We start from the raw sequence: 15944 nt of genomic DNA, 5'->3' as shown, positions 1-15944 counted from the left end.
ATTTTTCAGAATTAACTAATGGCATTTCTTTTCAAAGGTTCTTTGCCAAGTACTTGGCCGTCTCCATGACAAAAATAATGACCTCCCAATGTTTTTTCATCTAAAAACGATATATCCCGGAGGAAATTACTCTGCCATTCCTCTCTGAAGCTCAAGAAGAGACTTAAGAAATTCAGGAGCCCTCTACCGGGCGTCATACTCGTGGCAGCAGCTGTGGCAGTACTGGTGGTGGTTGCGGTGCCGTGGAGTCGCCTGTGCCTCACAGCCACCCTATGTGCAGACCAATGACACTGGGCTCAGCCCGCACCATCCTCATCGTCGTCATGCTGGGGCCCAAGGGCAGCACGCTGAGTCCAGTAGAAAAAGAGGTAGATGGTCAAGAAGATAGATTGACACAGTGGCTCCAATAGTAAGAATGCTTTCTCTTTCCAAAAAAAAGAGAAGAAAAGAAAGCAAAGCAAGAATAGAGAATCCGGAAGGCATATATGTCTCCACGCCTCTGAATAAAAATAATAGTCCCCCCACCCCCGAAGTAAGATGCCTATGTATTCCAAATCAGGGTCAATTTTCTTCAACATGCTGTATCCTGTTTCAATCCTGCAGCCAGTTTACATGGCCATTAGAATGTATTTCTCTCATCCTTTCTCACCTCGAACTTAAGAAGACAGAAAAGGGCAACTGATCTGAAGTAAATTATTCTAGATCCAAGAACATAACCTACTTTACTTATTTAAGCATCCCACAGAATGTTCAATAAATATTTTCTCTTTAAAAATGCAAATGGACAAGTAGGAATATAAATATCTTAATTATTCTTAATGAAACATGTAGATAAGGGAAGCGATAGTAATTTTTTTTTTCTGATTCCGAACCAAACTCACTGCCATTAAGTCAATTCCTACTCATGGCAACCCTGTAACACAGGGTAGACTTGCCCCTGGTGAGTTTCTGAGACTGTAACTCTTTACAGGAGAAGAAAGCCTCATCTTTTTCCCTCTACGCAGCTGGTGATTTGAACTGCCATCCTCGTGGTTAGCAGCCCAGCTTGTGACCACTACACCAACAGGGCTCCGGATTAGGGGACTTTTAAGCATTTTAGACGTCACAGAAGAGAAGGGTGTATCCTCCAGGAGTCTGCCTGTCCTGCTGGGGCAGAGTCTCCCCATGTGGTCTTTAAGGTCCTCTGCTGGTGCAGTGCTGGCCTGCTGGTCCAAGGTTGAAAGATCACAGTGGCTGCTCCCACAAAGTTCTACAGCCCCGGTCAATCCTTCTCATGGAGGATCTCCCTCTTGCTCATTGTCCTTCTACTTTACCAAGCATGATGTCTTTCCCAGGAAGTAGTCTCTTCTGATAACACGGTCTTAGTACAAGAGGTGAAGTCTCCTCTTCCTTTCCTCGAAGAAGCATTCTGGCTGAATCCCTTCCAAGGTACGTCTCTGTGCTTTCGGCAGTGCACGGGACTGGTGATATTTTCCACCAGCACCACAATTCAAAGGCATCGATTCATTTTGGTCTTCCTTATTCAATGCCCAACTTTCACATGCATATGAGGCGATTGAAAAATACCATGGCTTGGGTCAAGTGGATCTTAGTCCTGCAAGTAACATTCTTGCTCTTCAACATTTTAAAGAAGTCTTGTGTGTATAACCCAGTGCAATGTGTCCTTGAATCTTTTGACTGCTGCTGCCATGAGCATTAATTGTGGCTTCAAGCAAAATGAAAGTCTTGACAGCCTCAATTTTGTCTTCATTTATCATATTACCTATTGGTTCAGTTGTGAGGATTTTGGTTTTCTTTGCACTAAGTTGCAAATCATATTTTTGATCTTCATCAGCCAGTGCTTCAAGTCCTCCTCATTTCACCAAGCAAGGTCGTGTCATCTGCATACTACAGGTTGTTAATAAGCCTTCCTCCAATCCTGATGCTGTGTTTTTCTTTATGTAGTCCAGCTTCTCTGACTCTTTGTTCAACATAGAGATTAAATAAGCATGGTGAGAAGACGCAACCTTGAGGCACACCTTTCCTGACTTTAAACTGCTCGGTATTCCCTTGTCCCTGTCTAACAATTGCCTCTGATCCAGGTGTAGATTCCCCATGAGCAGAATGAAGTGTTCTGGAATTCCCATTCTTCTCAAGGCTGTCCATAGTTTGCTATGATCTACAAGAGATTCCTTGTCATATTTAATAAAACATAAGTAAACATCTGGTATTCTCTGGTTTGAGCTAACATCTATCTGATGTCAGCAATGATATCTCTTGTTCCATGACTTCTTCTGAATCTGACCTGAATTCCTGGTTGCTGTACTACTGCAACCATTGATCTTCAGCAAAATTTTACTTGTGGTATCAGTGACATTGTTCTATAATTTGTGCCTTCTGTTGGGTCACTATTTGGAATGGGAAAAGTATGGATCTCTTCCAGTCAGTGTGCCAGGTTGCTGTCTTCCACATTTCGTGCCAAAGACCGGTGAGTGCTTCCAGTGATTCATCAGTTTGTTGAAACATTTCCATTGGTATTCAGTCAATTTCCGGAGGCTTGTTTTTTTGCTAATATTTTCTGTGCAGCCTTCACTTCTTCTTGCAGTGTCATTAGTTCTTGATCACGTGCTATCTTTGAAATGGTTAAATATCGGCTCAGTGTGTCCTTCCATCTTCTTTGGATGCTTCCTGCAATCGTTCAATATTTTGCCCATGAAAATCTTTCAATACTCTTACTCAAGGCTTGACTTTTCCCTTCAGTTCTTTCCACTTACGCTACGCTGCCCATGTCCATCCTTCCTGTGTTCTACCTGCAGGCCTTTGCACCTTTCATTCTAGTACTTCTCCAGGTGCCCTTGAATGTTCTGGTCAGCTCTTTTACTTCATTGCTTCCATTTGCCTTAGCTACTCTACAATTTCAAGAGGAAGTTTCAGAACCTCTTCTAACATCCACTTTGATGTTTTCTTTCTTTCCTGTCTTTTTAATGACCCTTTGCTTTCTCATGTGTGATGTTCTCGGTGTCATCTCACGACTCATTAAGTCCTTTGTCATTAGTGTTCAATGCATCAAATCTATGCTTGAGATGCTCTCAAATTCAGGTAGGAGAGACGCAAGGTTGTGTTTTGGACTGGTTTTCATTTTCTTCAGCTTCAACCTCAATTTATATCTGAGCAATTGATGGTCTGTTTTACAAGCAGTTCCCAGTCACATTTTAACTGATATTGAGTCTTCTCCATCATCTCTCCCCACAGATGTAGTCAATTTTATTTTGGTGTATTCCATCTGGACAAATCATGTATAGGATTGCAGTTTATGTTATTGAAAAGAGGTATTTGCTCTGAAGAAGGTGTTGGTCTTCTTATATTCAATTATGTGACCTCCAGCTTCATTTCTATCACCAAGGCCATATTTTCCAACTATGCTTCTTCTACTTTGTTTCCAAATTTCTAATTCCAATTTCCAATAATTATCAATTCCTCTTTATTGAATAGGTGATTCATTTTAAACTGGGGGGAAAAGTTGGCTGTTTTTCATCCTTGGCTTTAGAAATTGGGATATAAATTTTGAAAAGAGTATCTTAATGGGATTTTCTTATATGTGTATAGATATTGCCCTATCACAGACAGAAAATGTCCTTTTTGACCATGAATGTGACACCATTCCTTTTGAATTTGTCATTTCCAGCATGGGAAACCATATGATGGACTGATTCAAAATTGCCAGTAATGGTCCATTCCAGTTCACTAATGCTTACTGACTTGAAATTGTTAGCTTTCAATAAATTTTTGGTCTGATTTAATAACCGTCCAGTTTGGCTTATAATAAACTGCTCAGCTACTAGCCAATGAGTTTGCAGTTCAAAGCCAGAGGAACCTTAGAGGGATGTTCTGGTGATCTGCCTCTCAAAGTAGATCACTGACAACACTATGTGCATAAAATGATAACGATATCTCTAAAGCGAACCAGAGACAAAAAGTATAGACTTATGAATATATTTTTGGTTTTTACTTAATCATAACTCTAATCTAAGAACAATTAATTCTTATGACACAGCCCTCCTTCATACTAGCCCTCATGAAGAGATCATTGAAGATAAGGGTGCTATAACAAAGTGTGGTGAAGAAATCAGATGGTACCTGGGTAGCCAAAAGAATAGTCTCTGAGACATTAAAGGCTTGTCTCCAAACAAGTAGCCATTTAAGCAAGGCATCAGCTAAGAACACCAGCCTATGTGATCCAACTATTATAAATAATAAAATCTAAATCTGGAGAAGGCAACAGTATCAAAGCTTAAATTCTGAAAACTCTGTTTGATTTCAGAAGTCTATGGGTGACAGTGAAAGCCCAAAATTCATTTGCAGGGTCTCCACCTGGATTATTTCTCTAGCAAATCCCTCTGACCATAGTCCAAGGACGTGAGTAGCCTGGTTATCAAACAGAGAGCCTTGGAAAGTGGATTATGGCAGATGGAGCTACCTGGAAGTGTAACATTTTATCATTTGATCTCTCTTTTGATCCATTTTAAAGATTCCATTTTTAATCTTTTCTTTTCAACTGAAGTTTTTCTCTGATTTTTTAATCATAATTGGTTGTCTTGTTTTTGTATCATTTTCTGAATATGAAACCCAGGATAAGCAATCTCTTGGGACAGCAACTGGATTAATAATTTCTTAGGGCCATGGCATGAAATCTGGGGGAAACGAGGAGCTAATGACAAAGAGAATGAGAAATTGATGGTGGTGATTGCCCAGCTCACCATAATATGACTGAATTACTCAGGTGTCTGATGTGTGAATTAATGTCAATAAAATTAATTTTTAAAAGAGAAGATGCTATGTGCAGTTCTACGCTGAGAATTTGGGGGTTGCTATGAGGTTGCATTGACTTGATAGCTACTGGGTGGGTGGAAGGTCTCTTACATTGCTGACCTTTTTTCCGTTCGGATTCGTGTTAAGCTTAAGTACTTTTGTAGATCATTCCTTTCTCTAGGTCCGTTTTAAAAATTTAGCATCCAGACCATATTCTCTTCATGCTCATGGACTTTCCTATGAAAAATCATCAGAGGGAAAGACTTACGACGATGACTCGCCGGAGTGGTTTCAGGAAGATAATGCTGTTCAGCCAAACAGCACTTACACATATGTCTGGCATGCCACTGAGCGATCGGGGCCAGAAAATCCTAGCTCAGCCTGTCGGGTTTGGACCTACTACTCATCAGTGAACCCGGTAGGTACATCCTCAAAGGTTCCTGGCCATCCCCTGCCCTTAGAACGTGAGCACATGCAAGGGCCAGGTCAGAACCGTGAGGTGTCTGGGGTCTTGGTGATTGTGAGCAATGCGAAAGGATGTGGTCGACAGTCTACAGTGCCCATAATCAAGGACCGTGCTTTCAGCCCTTCAGAGAGCAGAGCAACAGGAATATTTGTTCTGCAGAGAACAAGTAAGGACTGTTTAAATGGCTGCCCCAATTTAGAGTGACTATTTTTTTCACCAGAAGCCCTGATGGAGTAGTAGGTTATGCATGGAACTGCTGACCTCAAGGTCAGTGGTTTGAACCCACAAGCCGCTCCTTTGGAGAAAGGTTTTCTGCTCTCGTAAAGATGTATAGCTTCAGAAACCCAACAGGGCAGCACTTCTCTGTCCTATAAGGTAGCTATGAGCTGGAATCAATTCAATGGCAGTGAATTTGAGGGTGACTTTTTCAGAGATAGATGTTTATTTATAATTACCTCCAATGAGTATCAGCTTCCTTCTGTTCTTTATGAAAGAACTGCAAAGCCAAGACTCCCCTATTTCAGTAAAGGTAAAGGAGCAAGAGTCTTAGATTTAAATTCCTGTCTCCATACGTACTGTGTGACCCTAGAAAAGTTATTTGAACTTCTATCAATCTTAGTTACCTGAGATAAAAATAAGAAAACAGTGCATAGCAAATAGTAGCTATTTGGTAAATATTTGTTCAATGCATGAACATATATTTACTACATAAGATTGGTGTTAGATTAATGAGGCACTGTGAGCTAATCATTTAACAGACTGGTAGATGCTCAGTATAGAGAACCCATTCTATTCATGACAGTATCATCATCATCATTACTACCTGGTAGGTAGAAAGCATTCATCAGAGGAAGAAAATATGAATGCAACAGAATCTGATGATAAATATCAAAGCCTATTAAATTATTTCCTTATAATTTTCAAATTCAAAGCCTATAGAGCCAGAACCCAGGAGTCCCGGTGGCCTCGGAGTTACACTTTGGACTGCAAGCAAATGCAGCATTTTGAATCAACCAGGCGCTTTGAGGGGAAAAGCCAGGGAGGGCTTTCTGCTCCCATAAAGAATCACACTCTTAAAAACTCACGGGAGCAGTCCGAGCCTGTCCTACGGGGTCACTATGAGTCAGAGACGGCTCCTTAGCCGTGAGTGCAGTGTCGGAGTTAGAAAGCCTGGTGGGGTAGGTGCTTATGCATTGCGCTGTCAACCACGGGGTCAAGGATTTGCTCCACAGAAGAAAGAGGTGTTCTGCTCTGAAGCTTTGGGAAGCCGTTCAGCTGTGCCCTCTGGAGTCCCTGAGGTTTGGAATCCACTGGATCGCAGTGGGCTTTTGGTTAAGAAGCTTTGCTCTTCCTTACTGTCTTTCAGGAGAAGGATATCCATTCCGGCCTGATTGGGCCCCTGCTCATCTGCCAGAAAGGAACCCTGCACCGGGAGAGCAACATGCCTCAGGACATGCGAGAGTTTGTCTTCCTTTTTATGGCCTTTGACGAAAAGAAGAGCTGGTACTACGAAAAGGCAACCAAGAGGTCATGGCCACCTGAGTCCTCCGAAGGGAAGCACTCCCATGAGTTTCAGGGTATTTTTCCTTTGTCTTGGCTCTACTCTCTGAATTAAAGCTGGCTGAACTATGGGGGCCTCTGCCGTTAGGTCTTTCGCAGACTGAGCCTGAAATTCCAGGCGCGATAACTAAAAGTAGCTCCGTAAAACTCCAGAGAGACGCTGCTGTAACCTCGCAGGCGGTTCGAGAGGTGAAGAAGAAAAACATTTGAAAGGTCATGTACTAAGGGTGATGCTAAAAGAACCCGAACAAATGAGCAGAAAGGCCACTCTGCTGAAATGATTGTTGCCGGTTGCTGTTGAGTCTAATCGCCCCATCTGTGCAGAACGGTGCTGCCCCTTAGGGGATTCAAAGCCCTGTCTTCTCGGAAGCAGATCCGGAGGCCTGTTTGCTCAGGGGTCTCTGGGAAGGTTCTAACGGCCAGCCTTTTGACCTTTCAGCGCATAGGCGAGTGCTTAGCCAAGTGCACCACCAAGGACTCTAGCCGCTTAGGTTAGCAGCCTACTCAAAGGAAGTACTATTACTCAGCATTATTGAAAGTCAATTGGTGTCACGATCTCTACAGGTATAAATGCTGCCCTCTGCTGCGTATAAAGGAGAAATGACTGTCCATGTTTTTGTTACAGGAAGACTAAGTATAGTTCTAGTTTGAAGCAGCCCTCAGCAAACAAAGCGTATGAACATAGCAGGAGATGAGACACTGGCTCCCAGGGATGGGAGCATTTGGGTCCTCACCTGGGGAGACTGCCCACACGGGCATTTACACAGGAATTTAGCCTGCACATTGGCAACGGACTTACAAGGAATTTTGTTGAAGAGCAGAATGTAAGGTTGGGAGGAGAGCAGAGAATGGCTCCGGGGTTAGAGGGGGACGGAAGAAGGCTAAGAAGCACTGTTTGCAGTCTCATGGATGGATCTGATCTCTCTGAGAGTTCAGATTTGGGAGGGGCTGTGCTGGGGGTTAAGCACTGGGCTTCCTGGAGCTGCGGCGCTGGTGGATCAAACCCACCAGCTGCATCACAGGAAGGAAGACGAGGCTGTCTGCTTCCATAAAGATTGAAAATCGTGGAAACCCGTCGGGCAGTTCTGCTCTGTTCACGAGGGTTGCGATCCGTTAGAACGCACTGGACAACAGTGGGCGGGTGCTTCTGTCACGGGTCAGGTGCCCAGTTTAAGGGAGGAAAAGGTTGCTATTTCAGAGCATTCCAATTCAATGCTACTTGCACTTCCAGCCATTCACCAAGGCGAAGCCAGTCTGGTTCTCCCCACCCCCCTCCATTTACATATTCCGGTACCTCGCTGTACATCCATATCATTAAATATATCGGTGTTTGTTGCAACCCCGTGTCACCTGAAAAGTACTTTGAAGGCAGAGGGGGACAAATCATATGGCTATGATCTGCCCCAGGACCCCACCCACTAACAATGATATTGCTATTGTTCACCGCCATCGTGCTGGCCCCAGTCTCCTTTCAACTGTACGCACCATGGGACTGGATTATCGTTATTACTTGGGTTCCACCAGCTGATTTTTCTGATGTACACCATCAGGCCTTTCTTTCTACTCATTAAAATAACCCTACTTATTGCAAAATTTAAAAAATAGACACTAAACCATCTAGAGTAGGACCACTGAGACGGCGGTTCTCTTAACAACAGACTCCACGCAGTGCTTTTTCCTCTTCTCTCCTCCCATCCCACCCTCTCTCAGGCAGGTGTGCTTGGCCTTAGAAGCAAGAGGCATGCCCTTCAGAGGACCTGTCGCCCTAGAGAAAAAGCGCAGGCTACAGGATCAGACAGTCTTGCCTCTTAGCTGGCTTGGCGACACTGTTTTTTGTTGCCACTGCTTCCTGGTTCCTGGTCAAATGCGTTCAGTATCATTCCGGCTTTAAGTGTATGGTAAAGCCTCGCTCCACGCACGGTGGCATTTCCCCCATGCAGCACCCTAGCACCCAGGCTCTAGCTCAATGGCTGCTCTTTGCACTATGTGCACAGTAAATATGTGGTGGGTGGATGAACAAATAACTGGATTAGATCAGCCAGCTCAGTTATCAAATGTTGACTGGGCATTGGCATTGCTTCTACGGTTTAGCAATGCTGACCCACTTATCCTCTGAGATGCCTTTCACTCGTTGGAGGTAGAGTAGTACTAAAAAACTAAGATGAGGAGAGAGGTCTTTGGCTTTGACTGTGTACACAGGTGTACCACTAATTATAAGAGCGCCAAAATTATGCCTGCTCCATCTCCAAAATCTCACATGCCTGATTCCTCTAATGTAAAGAGACCCTGTTGTGGTGGGGGTGGTTGTTGGTAGATGCATCAAGCCTGCTCTGACTCGTGGCAACCCTGTGTACCACAGATGGAAATGATGCTCAGTCCTGTACCATCATTACATCTAAGTGCATCGTTGCAACCCCTGCATCAGTCCTTCTCCTTGAGACTGGTCCTCATTGCCACTGAATCTCTCTCTACTTCACCAACTACACCCGGTTAAATATTTGGTCACACTAAGCATTATTAACAGTGATTTTTGTTTAAGCACACCTATTTCTCAGAGAGTGAAGAAAGTGTGCACCCTGGACATCTAAGTTGGAAAGGGCCATACCAGTGAGAGAATAAACAGTAGTCACTGTGATAGCAAGAGATGGTGGGCAAGAGAAACCCGGACTTCCCAAATGTGCCTGGAACTTTCCCTAGTTTCAGAAGACTATAAGGTGACATAGGAGTCGTGGGGGGAAAATGAGTTACACACATTGAACTGCTAACCACAAGGTCGGCAGTTCAATGCCACCAGCTACTCCTAGGGACAAAGTGGAAGTCATCTGTTCTTGGAAAGATGACTTTGGGTTTCGTCTCGAAAATCCAAAGGGACAGTTCTCTATCATATAGGGTTGCTATGAGTCATAAGCAACGTGATGGTCGTGGGTTTGGTTTTGAGTTTGGGGCTTAGGGTGACATGAAGCATCCTTGGTGGCGCAATGTTTTAAGCATTTAGTTGCTACCTGAACAGTTGATGGTTGAATACACCATCCAGTCTGTAGGAGAAAGATGAAGTTGTCTGCTTCCATAAGGATGCCTGAGAAACTTTGTGGGGGAGCTCTGCTCTGCCCCATAGATTGCTATAAACTGGAAGCAGCTGGCAGTGGCTTTGGTTAACCAACCATATTTTGTTACCAGGGGAAATGACACTATAGATGCAGTGGGGGGTGGGCCAAGCACAGAGCAGAAGTTTGATATCTGGGAAAACACTGATAATATGGGTGGCAACAGAGTTCACTCACACGTCTGCTCTGGGCTGGTGTGTGGCGGGGGCCAGACCACAAGGAGCTGGAAGTTGAGTTTGAACATCTCACTAGTAGGATGGTGTCTGGGGGCTCTTTCTATTGCTCCAAGGCTGTTTGCTTCTGTAGAGATTTATAGTCTCTGAAACCCAAAGGGCAGTTCTACTCTGTCCCACAAGGTCACTGTAAGTAGGATCACCTTGACGGTGGGGACTCTGATTCTGGTTTCTCGACAGCTGAATGGCCCTGAGAATGGGGGGTAGCCAGGAAATGGGCGGTGAGTGGGAGCCTCTCCCCAAAGTAGACAGATTTCTAATGGATTGCACCTCTCTGTCCTTTCAGCCATTAATGGGATGATCTACCGCTTGCCAGGCCTGGTCATGTACGAGCAAGAGTGGGTGAGGTTGCACCTGCTGAACATGGGCAGCTCCCAAGACATTCATGTGGTTCACTTTCATGGCCAGACCTTGCTGGAAAATGGCACCCAACAGCACCAGCTAGGAGTCTGGCCCCTTCTGCCTGGTAAGGCCCTGGATAATGCAAAGAGAGCCCTGCCAAGAAATGTCCAGAGCAGACGATCTTACACCACTCCCTCCTTGTGGATCTGCTCTCGAAGGGGTTAGAGCCCAGAGTTCTGGGAAAGCCTTAGTGAAAACTGTATATGGAGTTTTAAGACCATCGGCCATTGATGACTTGTTTGCTAAAGCTACAAGATGCTGTGTCTAACCCAGGTTCTCCCAAGACACTGTGTTTCTCTCACAGGGCAGGTTGGGACCGCACTGCACAACAAAGGGCCCCGCTACTCTTTGTCATCAGGAGGAGACCTTAGGGCTTTCCCAGGGTTTCAATATACTTGGATTCTCTTGTATCTGTTATCCTGATATCTGTGGGTAGATGACACACTCCGGGACTCCCAGTCTGAGAGATTCTTGAGACTGGTTGGAGATTTCTTTTTTTCAAAAAAGGTTTTAATTCTTAAAAGCAAAGAATGGTATTGGTGTTTCGAAATTGTCATATGTAGAATATTAACAAAGTAATAAGCCACCGGCATCAAAAAGGATGTATGATGTGCCAGTGAGTTGTTTGTATGTTGCTTTGTGTGTAGTAAGTATGTGGGAGGAGAGGTGAGTGCTAGATACCCCAGATTCTCAAACTGTAGTGAGCATAATAATAAAGACCGAGGACGCTGGTTAAATTGGATGCTAGAGCCTAGATCTTGCTCCCAGAGACTCTAGCACATGAGGTCTTAAGTAGAAGGGCAAAGGAGCCTGCATTTTGACCAAGCAACTGGCCTTCTGCAAATGCTCTTCAAGGAATGAGGGAAAGTCATGACGTACCAATGAGCTTGGGTTGGGTGAGGGAAGAGGAGACTAGGAGGTCTTTTTGTTTTCAACATGTCAATGACTCCCTAATAAATCTAGAACAAGCCATTTCATTAAGATAAGGAACAAAGGGACTAGGTCAAATACACCTATTATCTTTTCTCTAGGTGTGAATATAGTATCAGATTTGTTTGCCTTTCCATCAGTCTTGGGCTCCCAAGATGGACTCCCAAGTTAGCACAGGCTGCCTCATCTAGATGTTCTGACTACAATATCTGTGCTGGAGAGGGGAAGACTGGAGAGGGCTTGCAGTGTGCCTGAGGAGGATGGCCATTGGTCATCCTATAATTTTCACTACAATTATACTTATATTTAAAATAGATTAATGACAGTGGGACATAGCAAATACTAGAACTGGTACTCAGAAATATTGAAAATCTCATTCTTTTAGTGATTTTCAGTGGGGAAAAAATGTGTCCGTCTCTATCCAATGATGCAGCTTGACAGAAAAGTTGACAACATGGGGAGTGGGGGGTGTTTTATTTTAATTTTCTTACTTAGAAAAGAAAGTCAAATGTGTGCATGAGTTTGAGGCCTGGTGATGTGGTCAGACAGGTTGCTTTGTTAGTGTTCGACTATGGAGCTCTACCAGGTATGTAGCCTTGTACTTAGGTTGGTGACAGTGTCTTTCTAGTGAGAGCTGGTGGATACTTTGGTAGTGTTCATGTTTGTGGTCCGTGTTGTTTTGTTTTCAGCCCTTAGGGTTCTAAACTTACTGAAACATAGAAATGTATAGCTCTTAGGTCCTATTTTCTTCCTTTCTTTTTTAAAAAGCACAATGAATTCTATTTCTTTTCAATAAACATGTTAGATTCCACACATGCAACAGTTATCAGTACATCCACTGACTGTGAGAACAGAGATAGAAAATACCAGGACAGGGCGCTATGAAGATGGGAAAGTCTACATCTGGGAGGGGTGGGAAAACAATTCCATGTTTCTCCTGGTCAAGTACCTGGAGGTCAAGGGGCTGTACACGTTTCTATGACAGAAGACATGCAAAGCACTGAGCTATAACAAGCATGGGAATAATCCCGGTGCATTCTGGGAAACAGTAAATAATGTGCAGTTTCCTTCATGTCTTATGTCCTGTCTTCTAAACCCTCTTGCGATACAGTATGTGAGGAGTCTCTGACAGCAGCCAACCATTCTGATGTTGTCCTTCACCCTTTGTTTTAGGTTCATTTAAAACTCTTGAAATGAAGGCATCGAAACCTGGCTGGTGGCTCCTCGACACAGAGGTTGGAGAGAACCAGAGAGCAGGGATGCAGACGCCGTTCCTCATCATAGACAGAGGTAGCATCCAAGAACTTTGATCTGCAGAAAAGCTGTGCTGGGAACATGCATATTTGCCAACGTTTTGGTTGGAAGGAGTCAGCTCTGGACTTTGATGAGATGGGGACATAATCTGTAATCGTAATGGCTTTATTCTGGCCCATGGTGTCCTTGCACTAAAAATACAAATTGTCCGGCAAACTTAAACGGTCAGTCCATTAAAACACTGTGTTTCCCGAGTTTTGATCCATAGTGCAGCGAGCCAAGAAGGAAATGAAAGTAAATGTGTGCAAAGCCATTGCTGTTAGTAAATAATCAATGTTTCCCATTGAGGAGACCACAAATGTCTATTACTCACACCGTAATCTGAATGAAGAGAGACATCTTCCGATTTCCTCTCACACCAGCTTTCCTTGGGCTTTCATCCTGGGCGAGCTGACAAATCTATCAGAGCCTGAAGGGGCGCATGTGCTCGGGTGCGTAGCAATGAGTGAACGGCAAAAGTGGGGTGCATGCCTTGACACAGTCTGGGTTCAGAGCGTGTGATGGACTTGTGGTCATTATCCTCAGCTTTGAAGGTGTCAGAGGAAGAACATTCTTGCCCTTTCTGAGAACTAAGAGTAGATCTTGCCACATGCAATTCATAGTTAATCATGTACCTTACCACTAAAATTCTATGGTGGGAGGACTAATTCTCCAAGGGCGCATCCTTTCAGTAAAATGCCAATGCAAAAGCCACACAGGTAGTAGGAGATGAAACTGCTTTTTACCGCCTGTGCATCTGTGTAAGAATTTTCCAGACTCCTAGAGGACAGAGAGGAAAGATAACCAAAATTCATCAATCACCAAAATGGCCACTGAACTTCTGTTGGCATCTGAATAGCTGCGAGATGCAGTCCCATCCATTCCCAGCCTTCCCCCCCAGCCTTCCCCCCACTCTTTAAGCATTCACGAAGCACCTACTGAGTGCCAAGCAGGTGCCGATATCCAGGAAGCACAGGGTCTGCTATTCCTTGCCCTGAATAAGATGTAAACAACCTTGCTACTTGCAAGTGAGCTTTTGAGAAAACAGTCTTCTGAGGGATCGCATTTCATGCTATAAAAAGACCTTTTCTATGATGTGCACAGATTGAAATCAGTTTAAGAGCCGATCACATTTCCTCCATGTGTTAGTCTGGGTAGACTATAGTAGCAAACTCATAGACATGCATATGTTTTTTTAAAAAGAGCTTTATATGCAAGAGCAGTTGAATATTGAGAAAACATCCCAGTCCAGATCAAGTCCATAAGTCCAATACTAGCTCATATGTCCGACACCAATCTATAAAGTCCTCTTCAGACTCACGCAGCACATGCAATGATGCTGAATGCAGGAAGGTCACAGGCCAGTGGGTGGGACGTCTTGTGGATTCAGTGGCATTGTAAGCATCTCAGCACTGGCAGGGGTCTCCAGTGGTTTCTCTAGGTCCAGGCTCTGGCTCCATCAAGGTAGGTCCATGTAGCTTCTCCTCAGGGATGTCCTTCAGGGAGTGAACCAAGGGAGAGTGTGTCTCCCGCCTCCGAGGAGGAAAATACAGGAGTTCCCAGAATCCTCAGGAGAAGGCCATGCCCACACAGAGGCCTCATTGGCTATCACCTGATTGACAGGCTAGACTCCACCCCTTCACTTTTAATCCTCAAATCGACACCAGCATATGTAACTACCACACTCCACTTACATGGACAATCTAGGATAGGAAAATGCAAAGATCCAAAAAGTAGATTAGTGGCACCCAGTGGCTGGAGGAAAAATCTAACGTAAAATTACTGCTTCATGGGTACCAAAAATGTTTTGAAAATAAATACGCAGCAGTGATGTGTATATAGGAAGAAAAATCAATTCCATTCCAGGATATCAGTTGTCTTTTTGTAGTGTCACCAGTTTTATTAAAGAACCAATCTTGCGAGTGTATTTGCTATTTTATGATCAGACATATTTAAGTTTGTGAATAAGAAGTAGCTGAAAATATTTCATCATTGACCCATCAGAGAGAAGAAACGTCTAGCCACGACTTTTCTAACCAAAATATCTTCATGTTTTACTTATTTTTAGAATGTAAAATGCCAATGGGTCTAAGCACTGGCATCATATCTGATGCACAGATCAAGGCTTCTGAGCATCTAGGTAAGTACTAGCATCTCAGCCCTGGTACAGTCTAGAGCCTGCAAAGCCAGCCATGGAAACGCTGCCTGAGAAAGCTGCAGGTCAGTCCACCTCTCCAGCTCCTCTCCACCACAATGTAGTGAAGCAGCTCCATTTGGGAGGCTTACCTTGACAGGAAAAGCATACGCTGAAAGGAATATTGGTAGCCCTTTATCACTGCCACCCTCTCTAGTGGGCATTGTTCCCAAAGAGCATCTTCCAGGGAAACCCCAGAGCTAGGTGCCTATAGGCAGCCTGACTGCAAAGATTTGGCAAGGAGTGGATAGCTTGTTTTTATTACCATGTGCCCATTTCCAAAATGTTCCACAGTCATTCCATCTAAAACCGCAGGGTCTTAGCCATGAAGTATTTTAATCCCATTGTATAGGGTTCTCTGCCTGTGCCTGTGGCAAGGAGCCCTGGTGGTATAGTAGTTACAGATTGGGCTGTCAGCAGTTCGAACCCACCAGCCAGCTCCACAGGACAAAGACAAAGCTTTCTACTCCCATAAAGAGTTATAGCCTCAGAAACCCACAGGGGCAGTTCTACTCTGCACTGCAGTGATACCTCTATTGCCTAACTCAATTAGCTCCTAATCTGTATTAGAACACTTTAAAGTTTGAGAATTAAGCATATTTTTCCCATAAGAAAACCAAATAACTGGTTCTGAGGCCCCAAAATTACACTTACAAATCACTCTGGAGACTTTTCACCTTCTCTCATATCACTGCCTCAGATAAGCTTTGGCTATTGAGTTGTTTCTGATTTATCCACATTAACAGTAACTTTTCAACCTCTTTTATGGTCTACATTCTTTGCTTCATGGTTCACAATGAATTGCTACCTTAACTTCCTTCATCATATTTTTTTCTTCAAAAAGGTTGATAATGTTGACTTAGCCATGTTGGATTTGGCTACCAAATCAGACAAGTGGCAGCCTGACTCAGATTATGCAATGACTTCTTCCTGGAACTCTTAACTGCGGATCACTAACTTTCTTTAGAGCCATA

General features: G+C 43.9%; 1 protein-coding gene across 2 annotated transcripts in view; it reads left to right on the top strand.

Annotated features, from left to right (window-relative positions):
- The window catches only part of F5 (coagulation factor V), a 92384-nt gene that overhangs the window by 61381 nt on the left and 15059 nt on the right, over positions 1-15944 (top strand). For both annotated transcript variants that reach the window (XR_012787269.1, XM_075564621.1), the window contains exons 15-19: positions 4970-5206; positions 6621-6831; positions 10438-10617; positions 12657-12773; positions 14845-14916. Coding sequence is in view for 1 of the 2 variants with exons in the window: in XM_075564621.1 (XP_075420736.1) it covers positions 4970-5206; positions 6621-6831; positions 10438-10617; positions 12657-12773; positions 14845-14916 (817 nt within the window). In the remaining variant the exon portion in view is untranslated. The remainder of the gene's footprint in view (positions 1-4969; positions 5207-6620; positions 6832-10437; positions 10618-12656; positions 12774-14844; positions 14917-15944) is intronic.

This window comes from Tenrec ecaudatus, chromosome 1 (genome assembly GCF_050624435.1).
Source record: "Tenrec ecaudatus isolate mTenEca1 chromosome 1, mTenEca1.hap1, whole genome shotgun sequence".
Taxonomy (NCBI): domain Eukaryota; kingdom Metazoa; phylum Chordata; class Mammalia; order Afrosoricida; family Tenrecidae; genus Tenrec; species Tenrec ecaudatus.
This window is presented reverse-complemented; position numbering and strand designations above follow the sequence as displayed.